The following is a 23,615-nucleotide window of genomic DNA, read 5'->3' on the forward strand; positions in this document are numbered from 1 at the left end:
GGATTGATTTTCTTTTTAACTGACTAATTGGCAAAATTTAAAAGGATGCAAAGTGAGTAAATAATTTTTAGATTTTTAGTTTATAAAATGGATATGAATAAAATAAGCAAAGTGAGTAAACAAGTGACAGCAAATGGAAAAGCAATCCTCTAGCACAATGATTAAGGCTATCATTACTTCAATTAATTTGGGAGTTAGCTAAATTCAAAAGACTCTAAGGGCTACCCTTTAGACTCAGTTTAATTAGAATAATCAACACCAAGCCACCTTGCATATTAATTATTTACAATTAAACTGTTTCAACACAATTAGCTAAAAAGAAAATCAAAGAAAAGTAATTAACATTTTTAGTCTAATAACCAAGTCACCTTGAATTACCACTGAATGTTTACAATAATTTCAAAACATAGTTTGACCCAATACAATGTAAAGAAATTAAAGCTAATCACAGCATAATGTTAAAATGCTAATCAAAGATTTCAATAACTACAACCAATCTCAATACAAATATAAACCATCACAGCCCATTCAAACATTATAAAATTCATTCTAAAATCTAGAAATCACAACTATAATGAAAGAAGTAAAGATTGGAAGAGTTGAAACTCCCCTTTGAAGCTCTAAGTTCAAGCCATAGCCATTGCTCTAGAGAATTGGAAGAATTTAGCTAAGTCCCTGCATCACTGAAGCTCCACCGTATGCTTCAATAATCACAACCATAGCAGAACAACAGTGAAGGAGCCAATGGAAGATGAAAGCTGGAGGTATCATTTCGCCGTTCAAGCTCTCTGCTCTGTTCGCTAATCTGGTTCACGTCTCCTCACTCTGTTTGCTGTCTCTCATCCAGCCCCGTCAAGATGAAGAAGATGATGACCCGAATAGTGCCTTCGCTCTCTCTCACTGTGCCTCCTTCAGCTCGTGGGTGTGTGTGTTTCTTTTTATTTTTTTCTTTTTCACTGCCGCCACCTAGCTCGCTCTCTCTGCGTGTCCCCCGTCTCTGCTTCTCCGGATTGTGAAGATGATGATGACTAGTATATTATTAGGTTGGGGCAAAACGTCCCCTTATTATATTATATATATTTGTTTTCTTTTTTTTCGTTTTTCTTTTTCTTTTAATTTTTAAATTTTTTAAAAACCTACAAACAAAATTTAAAAATAAGGTAGCATTAATTGTCTTCAAAAATCAATTACTCACAATTAAACCAAAATATGACAATTTTACCCCTATAAAATAATAATTCAAAATAAAATATATTAAATCCATTAACAATCAATTAAGGCTAAAAGGACTAATTAAGTTGACAAAACCCATATAAAAGATATCAAAATATATAAAAATAATTGAGTTTGTCACGGAAACAGCATATACCCCCGGGTCCCTCATCCAATGTATCAATCATCACTTTTAACCATCTCATCCAGCACAAAGAGACGTAATTAGTTACATTTTAGTACGTTTGAAAAAGAAACAAACTATTCAATTTACCCTTATTAAATGCATCATCTTTAAAAATATTAATCTCTCTCCTGTACAAACTTTTCCTCAACTCATACGAAATCACAAAAGGGTAAAAAAAAAATTTGGGGGGGGGGGGAATTGATTAGTCCACCTTCCTATGCAAGGTGACTTATAAAAAAAATTTAATTATGAAAGTTTTCTAGAATGTTACTCATATATGAGAATGGAGCGAGTATTTGTATTGGATTGTATATATTTGTTTCATTTTTTTTTGATGAAATAGAATATTTACTTTTTTAATATTTTTAAAATTAGTAAATCCCACCAAATAATTTTATCACAAATATGCCTTCTTGTACAATATGTTTATGAGCCTAACTTCATATAATTTATTCTGAAGTATTTTTATGAGCCCAACTTCATGGTGGATCGTACTTTAATTAGGCCTTTGTCTATGTATTATGAGCCTCAGCACGTATAAATATCTTGTATTCCTAATTAGGTAGTTTGGTATAAATATCTCCAACCCAGCTTCAGGCACAGCTAACAGCCAGTCACGCCTTACCGAACCGCCAAAGGAAAATACATTAAATATATGAAATCTTCTTACTATAAATTGTTTAAATACATATCAGGACCTTAATTTATTTCTATCAAAGGCATTTCAGTTCCAAAAGTATAGGAAGCCATGTCTGTTGCAGCATCTCATCATGACAACACAAGAAAATGTGTCAATTTTACTCCTATCATCTGGGGTCATAGGTTTCTTCCATATATATGCTTCAGAATCTAAGGTATTCAATGTATAAATCATTATCTACAACTTATATTAATCGAATATCGAGCTAGGTTTTTTGTTTGGGAGTTAAACATGTATCAAAAAATTACCTGTCTATTTATTGTTCAGTTAAACCTGATTGTGAGATAAGAAAGTCACATGTTATTTTTCAGGAAGTTGATGACAGCGTGGAACATAAGGCACACAAAGAGAAACTAAAGACGTTTATATCTTCCAATGATCAGGGTTATTCACAAAAGCCGAACTTGATTGACTGGGTCCAACGTTTGGGGAGTTTACTACCACTTTGAACATGAAATTGAAGAAGCATTGGCAAAGATTCACAGCATTTATACCAGTAACAACAACGCAATTATGCAGGATGGAGATGATGATCTTCACTCACTAACTTTACTCTTTCAGTTGCTGAGGCAACATGGATATCCCATTTCATTTGTTATGTTCAAACTTTTGTCACTATTATAATTGCATTGTCTAATGTAAAGAGTTAGTATGCTCAATATATATGTCAGTATGAAACAGATGTATGAGAGATGTAAGGACGTCAAGGGAAAGTTCAATAATAAAAATCTTATCAAAGATGACGTGTATGGAATGTTGGCCCAGTATGAAGCTGCACATTTCACTTACACTCACCTTAAACCCTTCATTGATAACAACTAATTGAGCCCTTGTCTCAATGCACTGGTCAACCACCACTTAAGTCAACCTCTGCATAAGAGATTACGCAGGCTAGAGGCAAGACATTACATGTCTTTCTACCGGCAACAAGATCCTTCCCAAAATCACATAATGCTGCTCAACTTTGCAAAACAAGATTTCAATATGCTACAGCAACTGCATCAAAAAGAACTTGGCAATATCACCAAGTAAGTGAAGCGCTATGATATCTCAACTAGTAATGATCCGTAGGTTATATATAACGGTAGTTAAATGGTCTTGTTTATTTGTATTATAGGTGGTGGAAAGACTCAGAGTTGACGAGAAAGGTCCCTTATGCTAGAGATAGGTTAGTGGAGTGCTACTTTGGACTTTAGCTATGTCTTATGAGCCTCAATTCAGCATTACAAGAATGATAACTAGCAAATTGGTTGCTGTTATTTGTCTTTTTGATGATACATATGACGTCTATGGCACACTTGAAGAACTTGAACTCTTCACAAAGGCTATCCACGGGGTTTCGTAGATTATAGGCTCAAATTATTTACCAATCTTGTCACTGAAATTAATCATAAATTTCATATTCATTTCATTATCTGATTATTAGGTGGGATAAAAGTCCCACTGAATCACCTCCTGAGTGTATAAAAGTGATGTTTGAAGCACTCCTACAAGTTTGCAGTGAAACTGACATGGTGACTACAAAAGAAGGGACGTCAAATTATTTGACGCCATGTGTTAAACAAGCTATATTGCCCATTACTTCATAACTTAATTTCAACATAGATGATGTTATATTTGATTCATTTTCGCTTGGTTAATTACATGTTCCTATTGTAGTTTATTAATTTGGCTGAGGCCTACTTGATGGAAGCAAAATGGTGTAGTGAAGAGTATGTTCCAAGCTATGAGCAATACAAGAATAATAGAGTTGTATCTTCTTCTGGCCTGCTTCAGATAACTCCATTTTTGGACCTTGAAAATCTCGCAACCAAAGAGTTGTTTGATTGGATTTCCGCAAATCCGGAAATAATTAGAACTAGCTCTCCTGTTAACAGAATCATGAATGACATGGCCACTCATAAGGTACAACTTAATTATATAGACAACATGGATGATTTTTTATCTATTTCTTTTAATACAAAGGGAGGAAAGAAGTAACATATTATACTTATAATGATAGAAAGTTTTAAATAAGAAAATATAATAAGCATTTACTTACAAAGAACAAAACTTCATGCACGCATGTTTATTATAAAATTCTGATACCAAGTTTTAGTAATTAAAAACATGATATTGGAGTAAATTATATCATTCTTTTTTAGTTTAATTTCACTTAGATTTTATAGATCTTCTCAGTACTTCTAAATCTTACACTTGTTTCTCTTAAAACATAAATATATGATATATATTTATATTATTTGGAAGAAATGATAAAAAGAGTTTTATGGTTTTTTTTCCCATATATGGACATGTAAATTGTACAGGAGAGAGAGTATGTTGCTTCAAGATTGCGGAATGTTGCATCAAACAATATGGAGTTTCAAAGAAAGAAGCCTGCAAAATAATCAAGGATGACGTCAAAAATTGTGGAAGGATATCAATGAAGAGTGTCTAAACAATCCACACAGAATCCCAAACCCTGTGCTTGACTGTGTCATCAATTGGGCTCAGGTGTCTGAGGTTTTCTATTAAATTGAAGAAGATGGATTCACCACTGGCGAGGTCCTAAAACATTACATGGCCCAACTCCTTCTGATCCTATACCCATTGAGTCATGATATAGCTGTTAGATATTTTATTAATTTCCTAATATATATCTAAATAATAATTATAATAAAATATCTAACATTCTCCCACTTGGCCCTTATACGTATGTCAATTGCCGTGCCTCAGTAAGCTAAGGCTATACTGCAAGAATCATGGCGACAAGTCCCCTCAAGTCGGGTATTATCTTCCATGCATCACAGGCAGCATCCTTACTTAATGGGTATACCTTTATGAACAAACTCAATTTTGTTCGGTTCCTACTTTATGTTTATCAACCTCAAAACACAAATGTATATACAATCATAACAAGAGATGACAAACCATAAATTTCATTGCTCATACCTCAACTAATCAATTGGAGGACGAAGTCCCATGTGAGGTACGTGTGAAACAAAGTCATTCGGTTTCAACCCTTTAGTCAAAGGATCAGCTAGCATTTCCTTTGTACCGATGTGTTCAACCGAAATTTGGCCATCCATAACCCTTTCTTTCAAGCATAGGAATTTCAGTTCGACGAACTTACTTCGACTCTTATTCCTCTTGTTGTTGGCTATGGCCACTACAGCGGTGTTATCACAGTACATTCTGATCGGCCTAGAGATCGAATCAACAATCTTAAGCCCAGCAATGAAATTCTTTATCCAAATTGCTTGTGAACTTGCCTCAAAACACGCAATGTACTCAGTATCACCAGTAGAAGGAGCTGTTAGAGTCTGTTTCGTACTCTTCCATGATATGGCTCCTTCTGCTAGTAGGAAGATATAACCAGTCGTAGACTTATTTGTGTCCAAACATCCTCCCAAATCAGAGTCTGAGTAACCAGTCACTTCTAGATTCTCTGTCCTCTTATATGTAAGCATGTAGTGTTTAGTCCCTTGTAGGTATCTAAACACTTTCTTTGCAGCTGTCCAATGCGCCTCACCAGGATTACTTTGGTACCTTCCCAACATGCCCACAGCAAAAGCTATATCAGGTCTAGTGCAAACCTGTGCATACATTAAACTTCCTACTGCTGAGGCATATGGGATCCTTTCCATTTGCTTTTTCTTGAGCTCGGTTTTAGGACACTGATCTAGACTGAATTTGTCTCCTTTCTCTAAAGGAGTCACGTTGGTTGAACAGTTCTTCATTCGGAATCGTTCAAGAACTTTGTTTATATGGGTTTCTTGAGACAGGCCTAAAAGTCCTTGAGTCCTATCCCTATGGATCTTAATGCCAATGACATAAGATGCCTCATCCATATCTTTCATATCAAAGTTCTTAAACAGAAACTGTTTCACCTCGTGCAATAGTCCCAGATCGTTGGTTGCAAGTAATATGTCATCGACATATAAAATCAAAAATATGATATTGCTCCCACTAACCTTATGGTATATGCATTCATCCATGATGTTCTCATCGAAACCAAATGATGTGATCACCTCCTGGAACTTCAAGTACCACTGTCGTGAGGCTTGCTTTAAACCATATATTGATTTCTTTAGCTTGCATACCAAGTTTTCTTTGCCTTTCGCAATGAATCCCTCAGGCTGCTTCATATAGACCTCTTCGTCAAGATCACCATTGAGAAATGCAGTTTTAACATCCGTTTGATGCAATTCCATATCAAAGTGTGCAACTAATGCCATGATAATGCGGAATGAATCCTTCTTTGATACAGGAGAAAATGTTTCTCTGTAGTCGATTCCTTCCACTTGCGTAAAACCCTTGGCAACCAACCTTGCTTTGTAACGATCAATGTTACCTTGTGAGTCTCTTTTGGTTTTGTAAACCCACTTACAGCCAATGGCTTTAGACCCACTAGGTAACTCTACAAGCTCCCATACATGGTTGTTTGCCATAGAGTTCATTTCCTCGATCATGGCATCATGCCACAACTTGCAATTCTCATTCTTCATGGCTTGAGTAAAGGTCAAAGGATCATTTTCAATACTAACATCACAGTCAATTTCTGTGAAGTACACAACGTAGTCACTAGGTAATGCCGGCTTTCTCTCTCTAGTTGACCTCCTCAGTTCAATTTCTTGAGTCGGCTGAGGTTGCTCATCAGGAACATCCTCTGTCACATTCTGTGGTGGTTCTACTTCTGTGACAGGTTGGTCAGCTTGCATATGTTCCTGATGTCTAGCATCATCAACTTGAGTTATGGGATCCACATCATGTTGTATGACAGCTCTAACTAAAGAAGAGTCATTGACAATTGATGTTCCCTCACCATTTGTGCTAGTGGTCTCTTCTATGTGATCAATTCCTATCTGATCACTCCCACTAATCACATCATTCTCAAGAAACTTAGCATTCCTAGATTCCACAAATCGTTTTGAAGGAGGCGGACAGTAAAACTTATAACCCTTAGACTTTTCTGCATAGCCTACAAAGTAGGCCCTAATAGTCTTAGGATCCAATTTCTTTTCCTGTGGGTTGTACACTCTTACTTCTGCAGGACAGCCCCATACCCTTAAATGATTCAAACTGGGTTTCCAACCTTTCCAGATTTCAAAGGGTGTTTTAGGCACTGCCTTTGTTGGAACCCTATTTAGAATGTATACAGCTGTCTTGAGTGCTTCTTTCCATAGAGAAATTGGAAGTTTGGAGCTACTCATCATGCTCCTAACCATGTCCAGCAAGGTCCTATTTCTTCTTTCAGCTACACCATTCATGTCTGGTGAGCCAGGCATGGTATATTGAGCAACTATACCTTGCTCTCGAAGAAATTCTGCAAAAGGACCAGGTGCTTGTCCTTCATTGGTGTACCTACCATAGTATTCACCACCTCTATCAGATCTTACAATCTTAATTGGTTTCCCAATTTGTTTTTCTACCTCTGCTTTATATTCCTTAAAGGCATCTAGTGCCTCGCTTTTATTATAAAGCAAATAGATATACGTGTAGCGCGAGTAATCATCGATAAAGGTGATAAAATACTTTTGACTGTGTGCGGTTAAATCAGGGCAGCAAATATCGGTATGTATAATCTCAAGCAATTCAGAACTTCTTTTAGCTCCCTTTTGTGACTTGCTGGTCTGCTTTCCCCTTATGCAGTCCACACAAGAATCAAATTCCAAATGGTCTAAGGGTGGAAGAATTTCCTCCTTAGTTAACCTTTTGATTCTATCAATGGAGATATGTCCCAATCTCCTATGCCACAAGCTAATAGAATTCTCATTGATGACACTTCGTTTAATACCACGTGAAATATTAAAAGATTGAACAGGATCACGAATAATTTTAAATAAATTATCAATCATTGCAATGTTTGCAATCTTAACATGATGTCTGCTCAAAAACATAGAGCCCTTCTCAAGACATAAACCATAGTCCAACGAAATTAATTTTGAAATGGAAATTAAGTTCCTCATGTATGTCGGAAAAACAATCCCTAAATACGAAATTAATTTTGAAACGAAATTATGAATCCTGGGAGAAAAACAATCGCCTTACTCTCCTGCTGATCAAAACAAGGATTGCTAGGAGCATTCGGGGAGCAATCCCTAAATGCGAAACTGCTAAAGAATACCTGGAAGCTGTGGACAAACAGTTCAAACCGACAGACAAGCAAATGGGGGGCACCATTATGTCGGAATTATGTGCCATGAGGCTTACAGGTATAGGCGGTACTAGGCAGCATATAATGAAGATGAGAGATCTATCCTCTCAGTTGAAATCCTTTGATATGGAGCCTACTGAGCAATTCCTGGTGCAGTTAATCCTGAACTCCCTTCCTCCTCAGTTTGATGCCTTTAAAGTATCTTACAAGACACATAGGGAGAAATGGTCAGTTGATGAATTGCTGTCCATGTGTGTGCAAGAAGAAACTAGACTGTTGATGAGTGGAAAGGGTGCACCTAAGGAAGCTCATCTGGGAGAAAGCTCCAATAGGGGTGGCAGTAAGAAGGGAAATAAGGATGACAAGAAGAAAAGAAAGAGAAGAATCCCTCCTGCCACTGCCTTAAATAAGAAGGATGTCAAATGCTTCTTCTGCAAGAAGAAAGGGCACATGAAGAATGAGTGCTCCAAGAGGAAGGCATGTCTTGAACGTAAAGGTATGTTTACTTCTCATGTTACCTTAGAATCTGATGCTATTAATGTTGATGATGACACTTGGTGGATTGATACTGGTTCAATGATCCACATTTCCACAACCATGCAGGGCTTCTTAACAAGCAAGCCACCACATCCGAGTGAGGAATGGGTCCTATCAGGCAGCAGGAACCCAGACCGTGTGGAGTTGGTTGGGACTTATCGTATTTTTTTGAATAATATTCATGTAGACCTTTTTTAGACTTTTTATATTCCGACATACATGAGGAACTTAATTTCCATTTCAAAATTAATTTCGTTGGACTATGGTTTATGTCTTGAGAAGGGCTCTATGTTTTTGAGCAGACATCATGTTAAGATTGCAAACATTGCAATGATTGATAATTTATTTAAAATTATTCGTGATCCTGTTCAATCTTTTAATATTTCACGTGGTATTAAACGAAGTGTCATCAATGAGAATTCTATTAGCTTGTGGCATAGGAGATTGGGACATATCTCCATTGATAGAATCAAAAGGTTAACTAAGGAGGAAATTCTTCCACCCTTAGACCATTTGGAATTTGATTCTTGTGTGGACTGCATAAGGGGAAAGCAGACCAGCAAGTCACAAAAGGGAGCTAAAAGAAGTTCTGAATTGCTTGAGATTATACATACCGATATTTGCTGCCCTGATTTAACCGCACACGGTCAAAAGTATTTTATCACCTTTATCGATGATTACTCGCGCTACACGTATATCTATTTGCTTTATAATAAAAGCGAGGCACTAGATGCCTTTAAGGAATATAAAGCAGAGGTAGAAAAACAAATTGGGAAACCAATTAAGATTGTAAGATCTGATAGAGGTGGTGAATACTATGGTAGGTACACCAATGAAGGACAAGCACCTGGTCCTTTTGCAGAATTTCTTCGAGAGCAAGGTATAGTTGCTCAATATACCATGCCTGGCTCACCAGACATGAATGGTGTAGCTGAAAGAAGAAATAGGACCTTGCTGGACATGGTTAGGAGCATGATGAGTAGCTCCAAACTTCCAATTTCTCTATGGAAAGAAGCACTCAAGACAGCTGTATACATTCTAAATAGGGTTCCAACAAAGGCAGTGCCTAAAACACCCTTTGAAATCTGGAAAGGTTGGAAACCCAGTTTGAATCATTTAAGGGTATGGGGCTGTCCTGCAGAAGTAAGAGTGTACAACCCACAGGAAAAGAAATTGGATCCTAAGACTATTAGGGCCTACTTTGTAGGCTATGCAGAAAAGTCTAAGGGTTATAAGTTTTACTGTCCGCCTCCTTCAAAACGATTTGTGGAATCTAGGAATGCTAAGTTTCTTGAGAATGATGTGATTAGTGGGAGTGATCAGATAGGAATTGATCACATAGAAGAGACCACTAGCACAAATGGTGAGGGAACATCAATTGTCAATGACTCTTCTTTAGTTAGAGCTGTCATACAACATGATGTGGATCCCATAACTCAAGTTGATGATGCTAGACATCAGGAACATATGCAAGCTGACCAACCTGTCACAGAAGTAGAACCACCACAGAATGTGACAGAGGATGTTCCTGATGAGCAACCTCAGCCGACTCAAGAAATTGAACTGAGGAGGTCAACTAGAGAGAGAAAGCCGGCATTACCTAGTGACTACGTTGTGTACTTCACAGAAATTGACTGTGATGTTAGTATTGAAAATGATCCTTTGACCTTTACTCAAGCCATGAAGAATGAGAATTGCAAGTTGTGGCATGATGCCATGATCGAGGAAATGAACTCTATGGCAAACAACCATGTATGGGAGCTTGTAGAGTTACCTAGTGGGTCTAAAGCCATTGGCTGTAAGTGGGTTTACAAAACCAAAAGAGACTCACAAGGTAACATTGATCGTTACAAAGCAAGGTTGGTTGCCAAGGGTTTTACGCAAGTGGAAGGAATCGACTACAGAGAAACATTTTCTCCTGTATCAAAGAAGGATTCATTCCGCATTATCATGGCATTAGTTGCACACTTTGATATGGAATTGCATCAAATGGATGTTAAAACTGCATTTCTCAATGGTGATCTTGACGAAGAGGTCTATATGAAGCAGCCTGAGGGATTCATTGCGAAAGGCAAAGAAAACTTGGTATGCAAGCTAAAGAAATCAATATATGGTTTAAAGCAAGCCTCACGACAGTGGTACTTGAAGTTCCATGAGGTGATCACATCATTTGGTTTCGATGAGAACATCATGGATGAATGCATATACCATAAGGTTAGTGGGAGCAATATCATATTTTTGATTTTATATGTCGATGACATATTACTTGCAACCAACGATCTGGGACTATTGCACGAGGTGAAACAGTTTCTGTTTAAGAACTTTGATATGAAAGATATGGATGAGGCATCTTATGTCATTGGCATTAAGATCCATAGGGATAGGACTCAAGGTCTTTTAGGCCTGTCTCAAGAAACCTATATAAACAAAGTTCTTGAACGATTCCGAATGAAGAACTGTTCAACCAACGTGACTCCTTTAGAGAAAGGAGACAAATTCAGTCTAGATCAGTGTCCTAAAACCGAGCTCAAGAAAAAGCAAATGGAAAGGATCCCATATGCCTCAGCAGTAGGAAGTTTAATGTATGCACAGGTTTGCACTAGACCTGATATAGCTTTTGCTGTGGGCATGTTGGGAAGGTACCAAAGTAATCCTGGTGAGGCGCATTGGACAGTTGCAAAGAAAGTGTTTAGATACCTACAAGGGACTAAACACTACATGCTTACATATAAGAGGACAGAGAATCTAGAAGTGACTGGTTACTCAGACTCTGATTTGGGAGGATGTTTGGACACAAATAAGTCTACGACTGGTTATATCTTCCTACTAGCAGAAGGAGCCATATCATGGAAGAGTACGAAACAGACTCTAACAGCTCCTTCTACTGGTGATGCTGAGTACATTGCGTGTTTTGAGGCAAGTTCACAAGCAATCTGGATAAAGAATTTCATTGCTGGGCTTAAGATTGTTGATTCGATCTCTAGGCCGATCAGAATGTACTGTGATAACACCGCTGCAGTGGCCATAGCCAACAACAAGAGGAATAAGAGTCGAAGTAAGTTCGTCGAACTGAAATTCCTATGCTTGAAAGAAAGGGTTATGGATGGCCAAATTTCGGTTGAACACATCGGTACAAAGGAAATGCTAGCTGATCCTTTGACTAAAGGGTTGAAACCGAATGACTTTGTTTCACACGTACCTCACATGGGACTTCGTCCTCCAATTGATTAGTTGAGGTATGAGCAATGAAATTTATGGTTTGTCATCTCTTGTTATGATTGTATATACATTTGTGTTTTGAGGTTGATAAACATAAAGTAGGAACCGAACAAAATTGAGTTTGTTCATAAAGGTATACCCATTAAGTAAGGATGCTGCCTGTGATGCATGGAAGATAATACCCGACTTGAGGGGACTTGTCGCCATGATTCTTGCAGTATAGCCTTAGCTTACTGAGGCACGGCAATTGACATACGTATAAGGGCCAAGTGGGAGAATGTTAGATATTTTATTATAATTATTATTTAGATATATATTAGGAAATTAATAAAATACTCTGAGTGTGGCCCTTTCAGTCAAACAAGGCCCAAGCCCAGTAGGGTTAAGCTTTTCAGTCTATATATGTGTTGATAACTCTCTGATGGTGAGATACACAACAATTGAGTTGACGGCTGAATATTCTGTGAGCGAATGAAATACCTATCTGCTCCCTTGAGGTTCCCTAACTGGTGACGGCTAATCCAGTTGCCATCACTGTGCCCTATTCCAGTCAGAAGAGACCTGAACAACTCTTTTCTTCTAACTGTTGTTCTCTTTTGCAGCTCTATTCCCTTATCTCCGATCCCGAGATAATTCAAGATAAGACAAATGGCAAGAGGTACACAAAGATTCTTCCGCTGTATTATTTTATGAGAAGATTCACATCTCTTTATTATTTTATTTATTTGTATTGTGAATCTGTCTTACAATAGCTTTATATAATTCATACTACCTCCAATACTTAATATAAGAATTTATTTGATTTTTATTTTAATTCTAAATATAAGGCTTTTAATTCTCATATTTATCTGTTATTTTTCAAGATAGTTCTTGTGATAATGGTAGTTCTAACCAATATACCTTATTAGTAAGAATATTTTAGAAAATATAACATCTATTTATCACAAATAACTAACTTAACTATTTTTTATAATCTACTCAAATTAGTTAACTAGCTCTTATATTAAGAATCGGAGATAATACTATAGTAAGACTTGTTATTGGAATTTGTTGTGGGCGTGAAGTTTGATGGTCACGTGGATATATTGCCATCTACTTAAGGTTATCGAATCATGATGTTATTATTGATTATTATCATTATGTTTGTTTATGAATTTGTAGTTTCTGCGCGGCTTTCTTTTGCTTGAGGCATGAAGATAAAGGTGATTACGTTACAAGAACCTTATCTAATACTCTTTCGATTTTTAATATAAGATCTATTTAACTAATTTGATTAGAATAAAGAAGTTAAGTAAACTAGTTAATTATAATAAACGTGACATATTTTTTCTAAGATACCTTAAACATTACATGGCCCAACTCCTTCTGATCCTATACCCATTGAGTCATGATATAGCTTTATATAATTCATACTACCTCCAATACTTAATATAAGAATTTATTTGATTTTTATTTTAATTCTAAATATAAGGCTTTTAATTCTCATATTTATCTGTTATTTTCCAAGATAGTTCTTGTGATAATGGTAGTTCTAACCAATATACCTTATTAGTAAGAATATTTTAGAAAATATAACATCTATTTATCACAAATAACTAACTTAACTAGTTTTTATAATCTACTCAAATTAGTTAACTAGCTCTTATATTAAGAATCGGAGATAATACTATAGTAAGACTTGTTATTGGAATTTGTTGTGGGCGTGAAGTTTGATGGTCACGTGGATATATTGCCATCTACTTAAGGTTATCGAATCATGATGTTATTATTGATTATTATCATTATGTTTGTTTATGAATTTGTAGTTTCTGCGCGGCTTTCTTTTGCTTGAGGCATGAAGATAAAGGTGATTACGTTACAAGAACCTTATCTAATACTCTTTCGATTTTTAATATAAGATCTATTTAACTAATTTGATTAGAATAAAGAAGTTAAGTAAACTAGTTAATTATAATAAACGTGACATATTTTTTCTAAGATACCTTAAACATTACATGGCCCAACTCCTTCTGATCCTATACCCATTGAGTCATGATATAGCTTTATATAATTCATACTACCTCCAATACTTAATATAAGAATTTATTTGATTTTTATTTTAATTCTAAATATAAGGCTTTTAATTCTCATATTTATCTGTTATTTTCCAAGATAGTTCTTGTGATAATGGTAGTTCTAACCAATATACCTTATTAGTAAGAATATTTTAGAAAATATAACATCTATTTATCACAAATAACTAACTTAACTAGTTTTTATAATCTACTCAAATTAGTTAACTAGCTCTTATATTAAGAATTGGAGATAATACTATAGTAAGACTTGTTATTGGAATTTGTTGTGCGCGTGAAGTTTGATGGTCACGTGGATATATTGCCAGCTACTTAAGGTTATCGAATCATGATGTTATTATTGATTATTATCATTATGTTTGTTTATGAATTTGTAGTTTCTGCGCGGCTTTCTTTTGCTTGAGGCATGAAGATAAAGGTGATTACGTTACAAGAACCTTATCTAATACTCTTTCGATTTTTAATATAAGATCTATTTAACTAATTTGATTAGAATAAAGAAGTTAAGTAAACTAGCTAATTATAATAAACGTGACATATTTTTTCTAAGATACCTTAAACATTACATGGCCCAACTCCTTCTGATCCTATACCCATTGAGTCATGATATAGCTTTATATAATTCATACTACCTCCAATACTTAATATAAGAATTTATTTGATTTTTATTTTAATTCTAAATATAAGGCTTTTAATTCTCATATTTATCTGTTATTTTCCAAGATAGTTCTTGTGATAATGGTAGTTCTAACCAATATACCTTATTAGTAAGAATATTTTAGAAAATATAACATCTATTTATCACAAATAACTAACTTAACTAGTTTTTATAATCTACTCAAATTAGTTAACTAGCTCTTATATTAAGAATCGGAGATAATACTATAGTAAGACTTGTTATTGGAATTTGTTGTGCGTGTGAAGTTTGATGGTCACGTGGATATATTGCCAGCTACTTAAGGTTATCGAATCATGATGTTATTATTGATTATTATCATTATGTTTGTTTATGAATTTGTAGTTTCTGCGTGGCTTTCTTTTGCTTGAGGCATGAAGATAAAGGTGATTACGTTACAAGTACCTTATCTCATACTCTTTCGATTTTTAATATAAGATCTATTTAACTAATTTGATTAGAATAAAGAAATTAAGTAAACTAGCTAATTATAATAAACGTGACATATTTTTTCTAAGATACCTTAATCATCTTCATCATATCTTCCGTTCCTCTCATACTTGATTATAGTTGAGGGAGTATCAATAGGAGTGATTTAGAAAAAAAAATTGATAGATATAAAAAATAGGTCTTATATTTAGGACTATAATTAACTCTACTATTAGGTACTATATTAGAAACCAGAGCAGTACTACTAATCTTTGCCGGTGTTGATGGGTCACGTGGCTTTTGGCTTCGAATTGGATGATCTTTCTTCTCTGGACCGACAACGTTTGGGTTACAGTTAGTTGTCCCGCTAATTTTCTTGCATCGTTTTCTCTCTTCATCAATCGTTGTTCTTATCGTCGAGAGGTTTCTTCCTTCATAGCCACAAAAATATTTCCAATTTGTTATACAATCTAATTACTATCTCCGGTCTCAATTATAAAAACCAGTTGACTAGTTTGAAGAAAGTAAGAAAGTAAGTTGAGTTAGTTATTTGTCCTAAATATGTGTTGTCTTTCCTAAAATATCTTTACTAATCAAGTGTATTGACTAGAACTCTTATTATTAGAAGGGCTACTTTGAAAAAATATATATAAGTATGAGAGACAAAATAGATTGGGTCTTATATTTAAAACCAAAATAAAAGTCAAACAGGTCTTATATTAAAGACCAAGGTAGTATAATTTTGAATTAATTTCTGAACTGCAATTTGTTTTTAAGAATTTGGGAATATTTGACAAGTCACTTAAAAACAAGACAATTTTCAAGCGGCTTACCTTGTATTTTTTCACATAGGTTGTGAAATATTTTCAACCTACTTCAATTTTCTAAAAGTCATCTTTTGCTTACTCAGAGAAATTTCTCCAAGTGGTTTTATAGGATGACAATAATTCGTAATTCTTAACTAAAATTATCCCGCTTGAAAGATACTAAAATGTCATTTTCCCTGTTAAGAATGTGATGGTATGTGATAAGCATAAACTCAAGAGGAGAGTCCAATCCCAAAAGATTAGTCTATTAGGAGAGAAAGCATATTGAACTTATAAGCTCCACAACACTTGTGAAATTTTTTAATGTGAGACTTATAATATGGTATATGTCACATATATGTAATTCATCATAACAAACTGCTCTTATTTTACCCGTATGAACGAGGAAAATTTAAACAAGGATGTTTTATTATTGAAAGGAGACATTTTATGCTAAGCCGCAAGGGAAGGAAAGAAACTCCAAAAAGAAAAAGAAAAAGAAAAAAAAAGGCCCTCATATATGTAATATAATTAATTTTACTATGGAGAAAAAGCTCACGTGGATTTATCAATTTGATTTGATTAGCGGTTTGGACTTGTCAATATAATATTGAAGGAAAAATTTTTGTGGCAAAAAAAAAAAAGGAAATAAAAATTTTCAATATCCATAAAATGGTTTTCAATTATAATTTTTTTTGTATGTTAAAATTTTTGTATTCATTTTTTCTCATTAAGGAAGACTAACATTTGAGGACCTTATAAAAACATTAATTGCAGGAAAAATTAATTTTTCAATATTTGAAGTTTTAACTTACTTATAACTTAATTCATTAATTATGACTCGGTCCAACTCAATTACTTAACTTTTAACTTATTTATAACTCAGTTCTTAATTTTTTAATATTTAATAATTTAATCCTTATCATATATATATAAATTATTTTGAGTCATCGCTATTTGGCCAAAAAGATTTTAGGAACCTCCAACGTGGCAGAAAAGGGGGCACCCATTGTACCAAAAAAAAAGGAGGGAGGGGGGGCCACCCACACCGCGGATAATTTTCAGATATAGAAATTTACCGGCTTATTGCATCAGTCTCAAGTCAGAGGATCGTTGGGTTTATACTTCACTCTGATGCCTCACTTCACAGGTACAATATTCTTATTAGCTGCATGCAACCCATTAAAGCCCTAAAGAAGTTGATAAAAACAATCTGGAACCTTCATATTTATTGTAAAAATGTATCTATATATAAAGGTTGTGTATTTCAGTTAAAATGTCATTTTTTTTAAAAAATCAATACTATGATTTTGCAGAAATGTCAAATATATATATAGTCTTTTAATTTCTATGAAAAAAAAAAAGGACTGAAACATGGATGAATGGCTGAAAATTTACTTCCTAGATTTGTGACGGAGAGCGAGGTTGCCAGGTTGGATAGGCAAAAAGTACTTGTTGAATGAAAACTACATGCCAACAACAGAACAGTACCTTGAGACAGCAATGATAAGTTGTTGTTATTCATTGCTCTCAACAGTATCTTTCTTTGGGTTGCGACATCTTGCCACTGAGGACATGTTCAAATGGGTTACAAGTCAGCCTAAGCTTGTCAAAGTTTCTTCCCTTATTTGCAGAGCCATGGACGACATCGTCTCTAGTGAGGTACTTAATTATATGACATATACATAATTAAAATGAAGATCCTTTAATTTGGTGATTTTGAAACCTTTTAATTTGTGTGCGTACAGTTTGAGCAGAAAAGAGGGCACGTTGTGTCGGTTCTTGATTGCTATATGAAGGAACATGGTGTGAGAAGGCAAGAAGCCATTGAAGAGTTTCGTAGGGTTGTTAGTAATGCGTGGAAGGATATGAATGAAGAACTCCTTAGACCTTTGGAAGTGGACAGGCCTTTTCTAATGCCACCTCTGAACTTAGCTCGTGTTATGGACGTGCTTTACAAAGAAGAAGATAATTACACTCATGCCAAAGGCATCATGAAGAATTCCATTACAGCTTTGTTGGTGGATCCTGTGCCTGTATGAGCATCGACCTCATTTTTCTCATATATTTATATTATTTCCAGTCTTTAATATAATATCTAGTTAACTAGTTAGGCCTTATACTAAAGACCGGAAGTAGTAGTTTATAGTCTCCTTACTCTTTATACATATTGTCGGAGTAGTATTAGATGTTGGTTAATAAAAAATTGGGATAGCTACTATCCTAAGTTTATATAAAGGATTATGGCTTAAGAGTAATATAAAGAGGCTGGATCCTTACCTAGAGAAAGGTTCCCTTCTCATATTTCCATGTTGGTGTTAGTGCACCTTTTAAACAAGGGTTTAATTGTTTCTATGTTCGTCACTTTTAGAGGGTTGATTGTTATTTGTATTGCTTGATCTCAGCATTTTATTAATGAAAAAAAAAATGTTCTTTTTTCCTCTTATCTCGTGATTAACACACATGACCCAATATGAAGGATAATGAATAAAATTAATCTGTACTCCCTGCCATTTTAATCTGTATAAGAGCTATTTAATTGATTTGAATAGATTAAGAAATTCACATAAATTAGTTAATGAGAACAAATTATTTACATGTAATATTATATTATGTATTAATTTATAAGTTAGTAAATTAGTTGAGAGAAAAATGATAAATATGAAAGATAAAGTAAATTGATATTCTATATTTAACACCAATTCAACTTCTAGCTAACCCATATATTTGATACTTTTGGATTTTTTTTCCTCCAAATCTTCTTGCGATCTTGATGCCCTACTTTAATTTCTAATACTGGCATGTGATTAATATTTGAGCTTTACCCTTTCTTATTGTAAGAAAAGAAAAAACACAGAAGAAGAAAATTAAAAGAAGATCACGACGAAGAATTAAACTTGACGGCACTGACATTTTCTATGGGCAACAAAATCTGAGAAAAGCTAATGAAATATTAAAAAAAAATCACTGCCACTTATTAATTCATGTTAATAGCTTCTACACTTCAGGCAAATAATTGTCGGTTTCAGTCATTCGATCTTAACTTCAATTAGTTATGTTAACTTAACCCCTTAGTTTGACTAACTTAACCAGGCTTCAATTATTCTTAATAATTGTGCAATTCAATTTAAAAGGATGAAAATGACAGTAAATGAGTGTGTGAAGTTTAAGTGCCTTTTCGCATCATTGTGATATCCTACCTCCGGTTCTAATTATAAGAGCTAATTGACTAATTTGAGAAGATTAAGGAAGTAAGTTGAATTAGTTATTTGTCCTAAATAGGTGTTGTCTTTCCTAAAATATCCTTACTAATCAAGTATATCAACTAGAACTATAATTATTAGAAGAATTATCTTAGAAAAATTGAATAAATATGAGAGACAAAGTGGATTGGGCTCTTATATTTAGGACCAAAATAAAAGTCAAACAGGGTCTTATATTAAGGACCGGAGGTAGTACTATCCAAATCATCGTCCCAACCTAATTTATATGATTTAAATTTGAAAATTTTAATTAGTTAACTTTTTTTCAGAGAATAAAATGTTACATTTTTATAAGAGATTGTTAAGAAAATAATATTTATTTGTTTTGAATTTTATAATTATTAAAAATGTACAAATAATAATATATGGAGGACCAAGAGTTATCCATTGGCATTATTAACTAATTTCTATTGGAAGAAGGAGGACGGCTGGACGCATCGCAACTGTACTTGCTTTTGATTGACAAAATAAAATAAAAACTTTTTATAGTCATTAAGTGACTTTTAATGATTAAAAAAATTAATTTAGTTTTTTTTGTGTATGTAAAAACAAACTGTGTTTATTTTTTTTTCACATTAATAACTGGAAAAATCATTATAACTCTAGATTGTTAACAGATACTGCCTAGATTGTCAACAGCTCTCTTTGGGTTATTAATACTCACCATTGAGGTTGTAAATAGATCTTCACATTAAAATGCTGCTATAATCCTATTGGATTATAGCTTCCCATTTTAGTGTTAAAGTTGTTGTATTATACTATTTGGTTATAATTTACGCTTATTTGGAGGTTATATAATTCTATAAAGTAAGTTGTTAACGGATACTGCTTAGGTTATTAATACCCTCTCATTTGGTTGTTAATAGTCGCTGTTGAGGTTGTAAATGGATCTTCGCATTAAAATATTACTATAATCCTATTGGATCTAGTTAAAATTCTTAATGATATCAAAAAGCTTCTCATTTTAGTGTTAAAGTTGTTGTATTATACTATTTGGTTATAATTTACTCTTATGTAGAGGTTATATGATTCTATAAAGTAAGTTGTTAACAGATACTGATAGGGTTGTTAACGCCCTCTCATTGGGTTGTTAATAGTCATTACTGAGGTTGTAAATCGCAATGACAGAGCAAATGTGAATCTGAAATATGAGGGGCAGTAATGTCATTTTACAAATCGAAAATATTACTCTGAGGTCCTTTGAGACCTGTCAGTGATTTTGACATTTCGTGGGACCTCAGAGTAATAAATTATTTTCTGTGGGACCTGTACGTAATTTTTTTTTTTTTTTTGCCGAAGAAATTCCATAACCAAATGAATGAAGACCACAAATTCCCCTAATTTCACTTTATATTCCCTATTATTAACACCATATTTTCTTAATTTTTTGGGAAAAGGTGCATATTTTTTAGAACCGAAAGTGTTGGCTTTCTCAGAAAATATGCAACTTTTCTTTTTAAAAAATTATGAAAATATGGTGTTAATTATGAAAGTTATTTCTTTTTGTGAAAAAGTTTTTTCCTCGAAAAAATGACATGTTTTCAAGAAAAATTGCGATTATGTAGTACTATGAGAAACTCGTCACTTTCTTTTTGATGTGTGGGGGATATGGTTTATAGAACCACGAAAAAAAAAACGCAATATATTCTTATTATTATGCTATTTATCACTTTCTTTCCCATGTCATGCTTCTAATCCTATTATTTAAATATGATATTGACAAAAAATACAAGATATTTAAGAATGAATAAAAATGTAATTTTACCTCTAATTTTATTTCTCACATTTAATTTTATTTTTGACATTTTTAATAGTATAACTTTAGTCATAATTTTTTACATAATTTAGTCATTATTTCTTTTGATGTGATTTTTACTTGAGAAATAAAATTGTGCTTCTAAAAATATCAAATATAATTTTTTATCTTATTTATAAGTCACTTTTAACATTTTTTACATAAAGTAAAAAAAATCTTAAATTTTATTACCTCACTTTTAAAATTCAACAATTTTTTAAATTTATTCTTATTTCATATTGATTATATCTTGTATAGATAAAATTAAGGAGAAGTTGCAATTTAAGACTTTGGAATTGTAAAAACGCAGATAGAGATCCTTGACAATTTCATTTTGAGTTTTGACAACTTCAAGAGTCCCTATCTGCGTTTTTGCAATTCCAACGTCCTAAATTGCAATTTGCCCTAAAATTAACATAATAAAAAATAAAAAATAAAATTATATATTTATATTTAAAAAAATATTCCCACCGTACCCGATTTAAAAACTGGCTTCAGTCTCTGTCATACAAACAGTGGTTAGCCCAAACTGCTTGTGGTGGAAGAATGCTGATGCGACACATCACTACGTGTCATGACAAGAGAAACAAAATAATAGGTCAGAGTCAGAGAGCTCTATTGAGCGTACGGGGAGGGACAGCCGAGTTGCCGTCGGGTTTACGTAAGATGCTTTTTTTTGGGGACCAGGTTAAAAGATCTATATTAACCAATAAAAGGTTGTAAAAATCAAAATAGACCAACCCGCATGATCATGTGTCTGCTTCTATTTTTTAATATTTTTTTTGGACCGAATATCTCTGTCTTATATGAAATAAAGATGACATGGTGCTCTCTTGCAAATAAAAAAGCATAAAAAATTTGGGTTTGATTTCACTTACAAACTTAAATTGTTAGTACATGTTCTTTTAATTTTTTTTTTTTAAAAATATAATAACATAGAGATCAGCAAAGCCAACAAAAGAGAGAGGGTGGGATCAAGAATTATTAGTTTGAATAATAATGAACACAAAATTCTCTCTAATTATTGCTGTTCTCAAATTAAAATATGTGACCCTACTTAAATTTATACAAATTAAACTTGACGAGGAGTCAAAAGAAATTAGATAAATCAACATTTCAATTAGTTTAAACTGTTTCATCCTTTTATTTGCACCGACCATTTCCTTCAATATTTACTCTCGCTCTTCTCTATATATATTTCGCCGCTTTAATTTATTAATCTTGCTAATTCTTCTGCTTTCCTCTGTGCGTGTGTGTATATATATCCATGCTTTCTTTCTTCTGGCGTATACATGTACAATGACCTTGTGTGTATAGATGAGAAATTAAACTTATGGCCAAGGTTATTTGAATCCTTAGCCTTGGCATGTTTTGTTTTGTTTTTGTTTTATGTTTTTTTAGATGAAATGATGAATTATATCACATATTACATTATAAACAAGGTCTTATTTTTACGAGAGGAGTTAGTGTATTCGTGTGTGTATACAAAACAAGAGAAGTACATTTAGAGGTAAGCATAAACCGTGGCCTGTGTTTGATAACGTTATAAACGTGGAAGTCACATCGCTTTGGGGGTCCATGAAAAAGAGCTAATCAACCAATAAAAGGCTGCAACAATACAATAATATAATGCGTATAGACCCATCAGTTTGTTGATCATATAAAATCCACAAATTTATATGGCGTGTTTGGTGACAATCGAACCCAACAAGAGAGGTGGGGTGACCAAGCATTATTGGGTTGAATGACAATGGACCCAATCTCTATTCTGTGGTGTCAGATTAAAATAATATATGACCCTACTTAAATTTATATTAACATATGCTCATTCAGTTCTTAAGAGTTATTTAACTAAATTAATTAGATTAAGTTAGTTAACTATAAAGAATATAACATGTTTTTTTCTAAAATATTATAATCATCTTTCTTAATATTTTTTCCTTCCTCTTCTATATGATTATGGTTGATAGAGTATTAATAGAGTTAACTTAAAAAAATTGATAAATATAAAAATAAGTCTTATATTTAGAACCAAGATTAATTAACAATTAGGTCATATATTAAGGAAAGAGAGTAGTATATAGATACTGACTAGTTTAGTTTAGGGGGAAAAACTTGGTCAAAGAGTCAACAAAAGTTAGATAAATCAACATTTCCACTAGTTTAAATCGTTTTTCTCTTAATTCATAGATAACGATGTCGTGTTAATTATAGCAATTCCTTGAAGTTACTCTTATTACTACTATGTAGTGTTCGGAGTCTCTTTTCTTCATTCTTCATCCTTTTTCCTCCTCTTCTTTTTCTAACTATTGGATTAACATACTTTAACAGTTTAGATTTTAATTTTTATAAACTATTCATAAAAAAATTTTAAAAAAAATATTTAGTGCATTTACAAACTATTAGAAGTAAATTTTAATAGAGTTTGTAATTTATTATTTATTTATTTTTATAATTTCATATTTTAATAATAGTTTTAAAAAGATTTAAATTTCAACCGTTAAAATATTAATCCAATAGTTAGAAAAAGAAAGAAGAGAAAAAAGGATAAAAAGAAAAGAAGAGAGGTTTTTTACTGATCTC

The 23,615-nt window shown here is 33.4% G+C and overlaps 1 protein-coding gene across 1 annotated transcript; it reads left to right on the top strand.

Moving 5' to 3' along the window:
- Nucleotides 1–17,434: 17,434 nt before the first annotated feature.
- LOC114762445 ((-)-germacrene D synthase-like) lies at nucleotides 17,435–18,338 on the top strand. The gene is made up of 2 exons (XM_028951932.1): nucleotides 17,435–17,636; nucleotides 17,723–18,338. The coding sequence occupies exons 1-2, from the start codon at nucleotides 17,445–17,447 to the stop codon at nucleotides 18,014–18,016; spliced, it is 486 nt and encodes a 161-aa protein (XP_028807765.1). The 5' UTR covers nucleotides 17,435–17,444; the 3' UTR covers nucleotides 18,017–18,338.
- Nucleotides 18,339–23,615: the final 5,277 nt, after the last annotated feature.

The sequence above is a fragment of the Neltuma alba genome, unplaced genomic scaffold (assembly GCF_004799145.2).
Source record: "Neltuma alba isolate B1F8T4 unplaced genomic scaffold, ASM479914v2 tig00011214_pilon, whole genome shotgun sequence".
NCBI lineage: Eukaryota > Viridiplantae > Streptophyta > Magnoliopsida > Fabales > Fabaceae > Neltuma > Neltuma alba.

What these genes read in the sequence shown, in the direction of transcription:
- LOC114762445 (XM_028951932.1), top strand. Translation starts at nt 17,445, where the DNA reads ATGCCAACAACAGAACAGTACCTTGAGACAGCAATGATAAGTTGTTGT. An exon ending in ACGACATCGTCTCTAGTGAG is followed by an intron (nt 17,637 to 17,722) that starts GTACTTAATTAT and finishes GTGTGCGTACAG; the next exon opens with TTTGAGCAGAAAAGAGGGCA.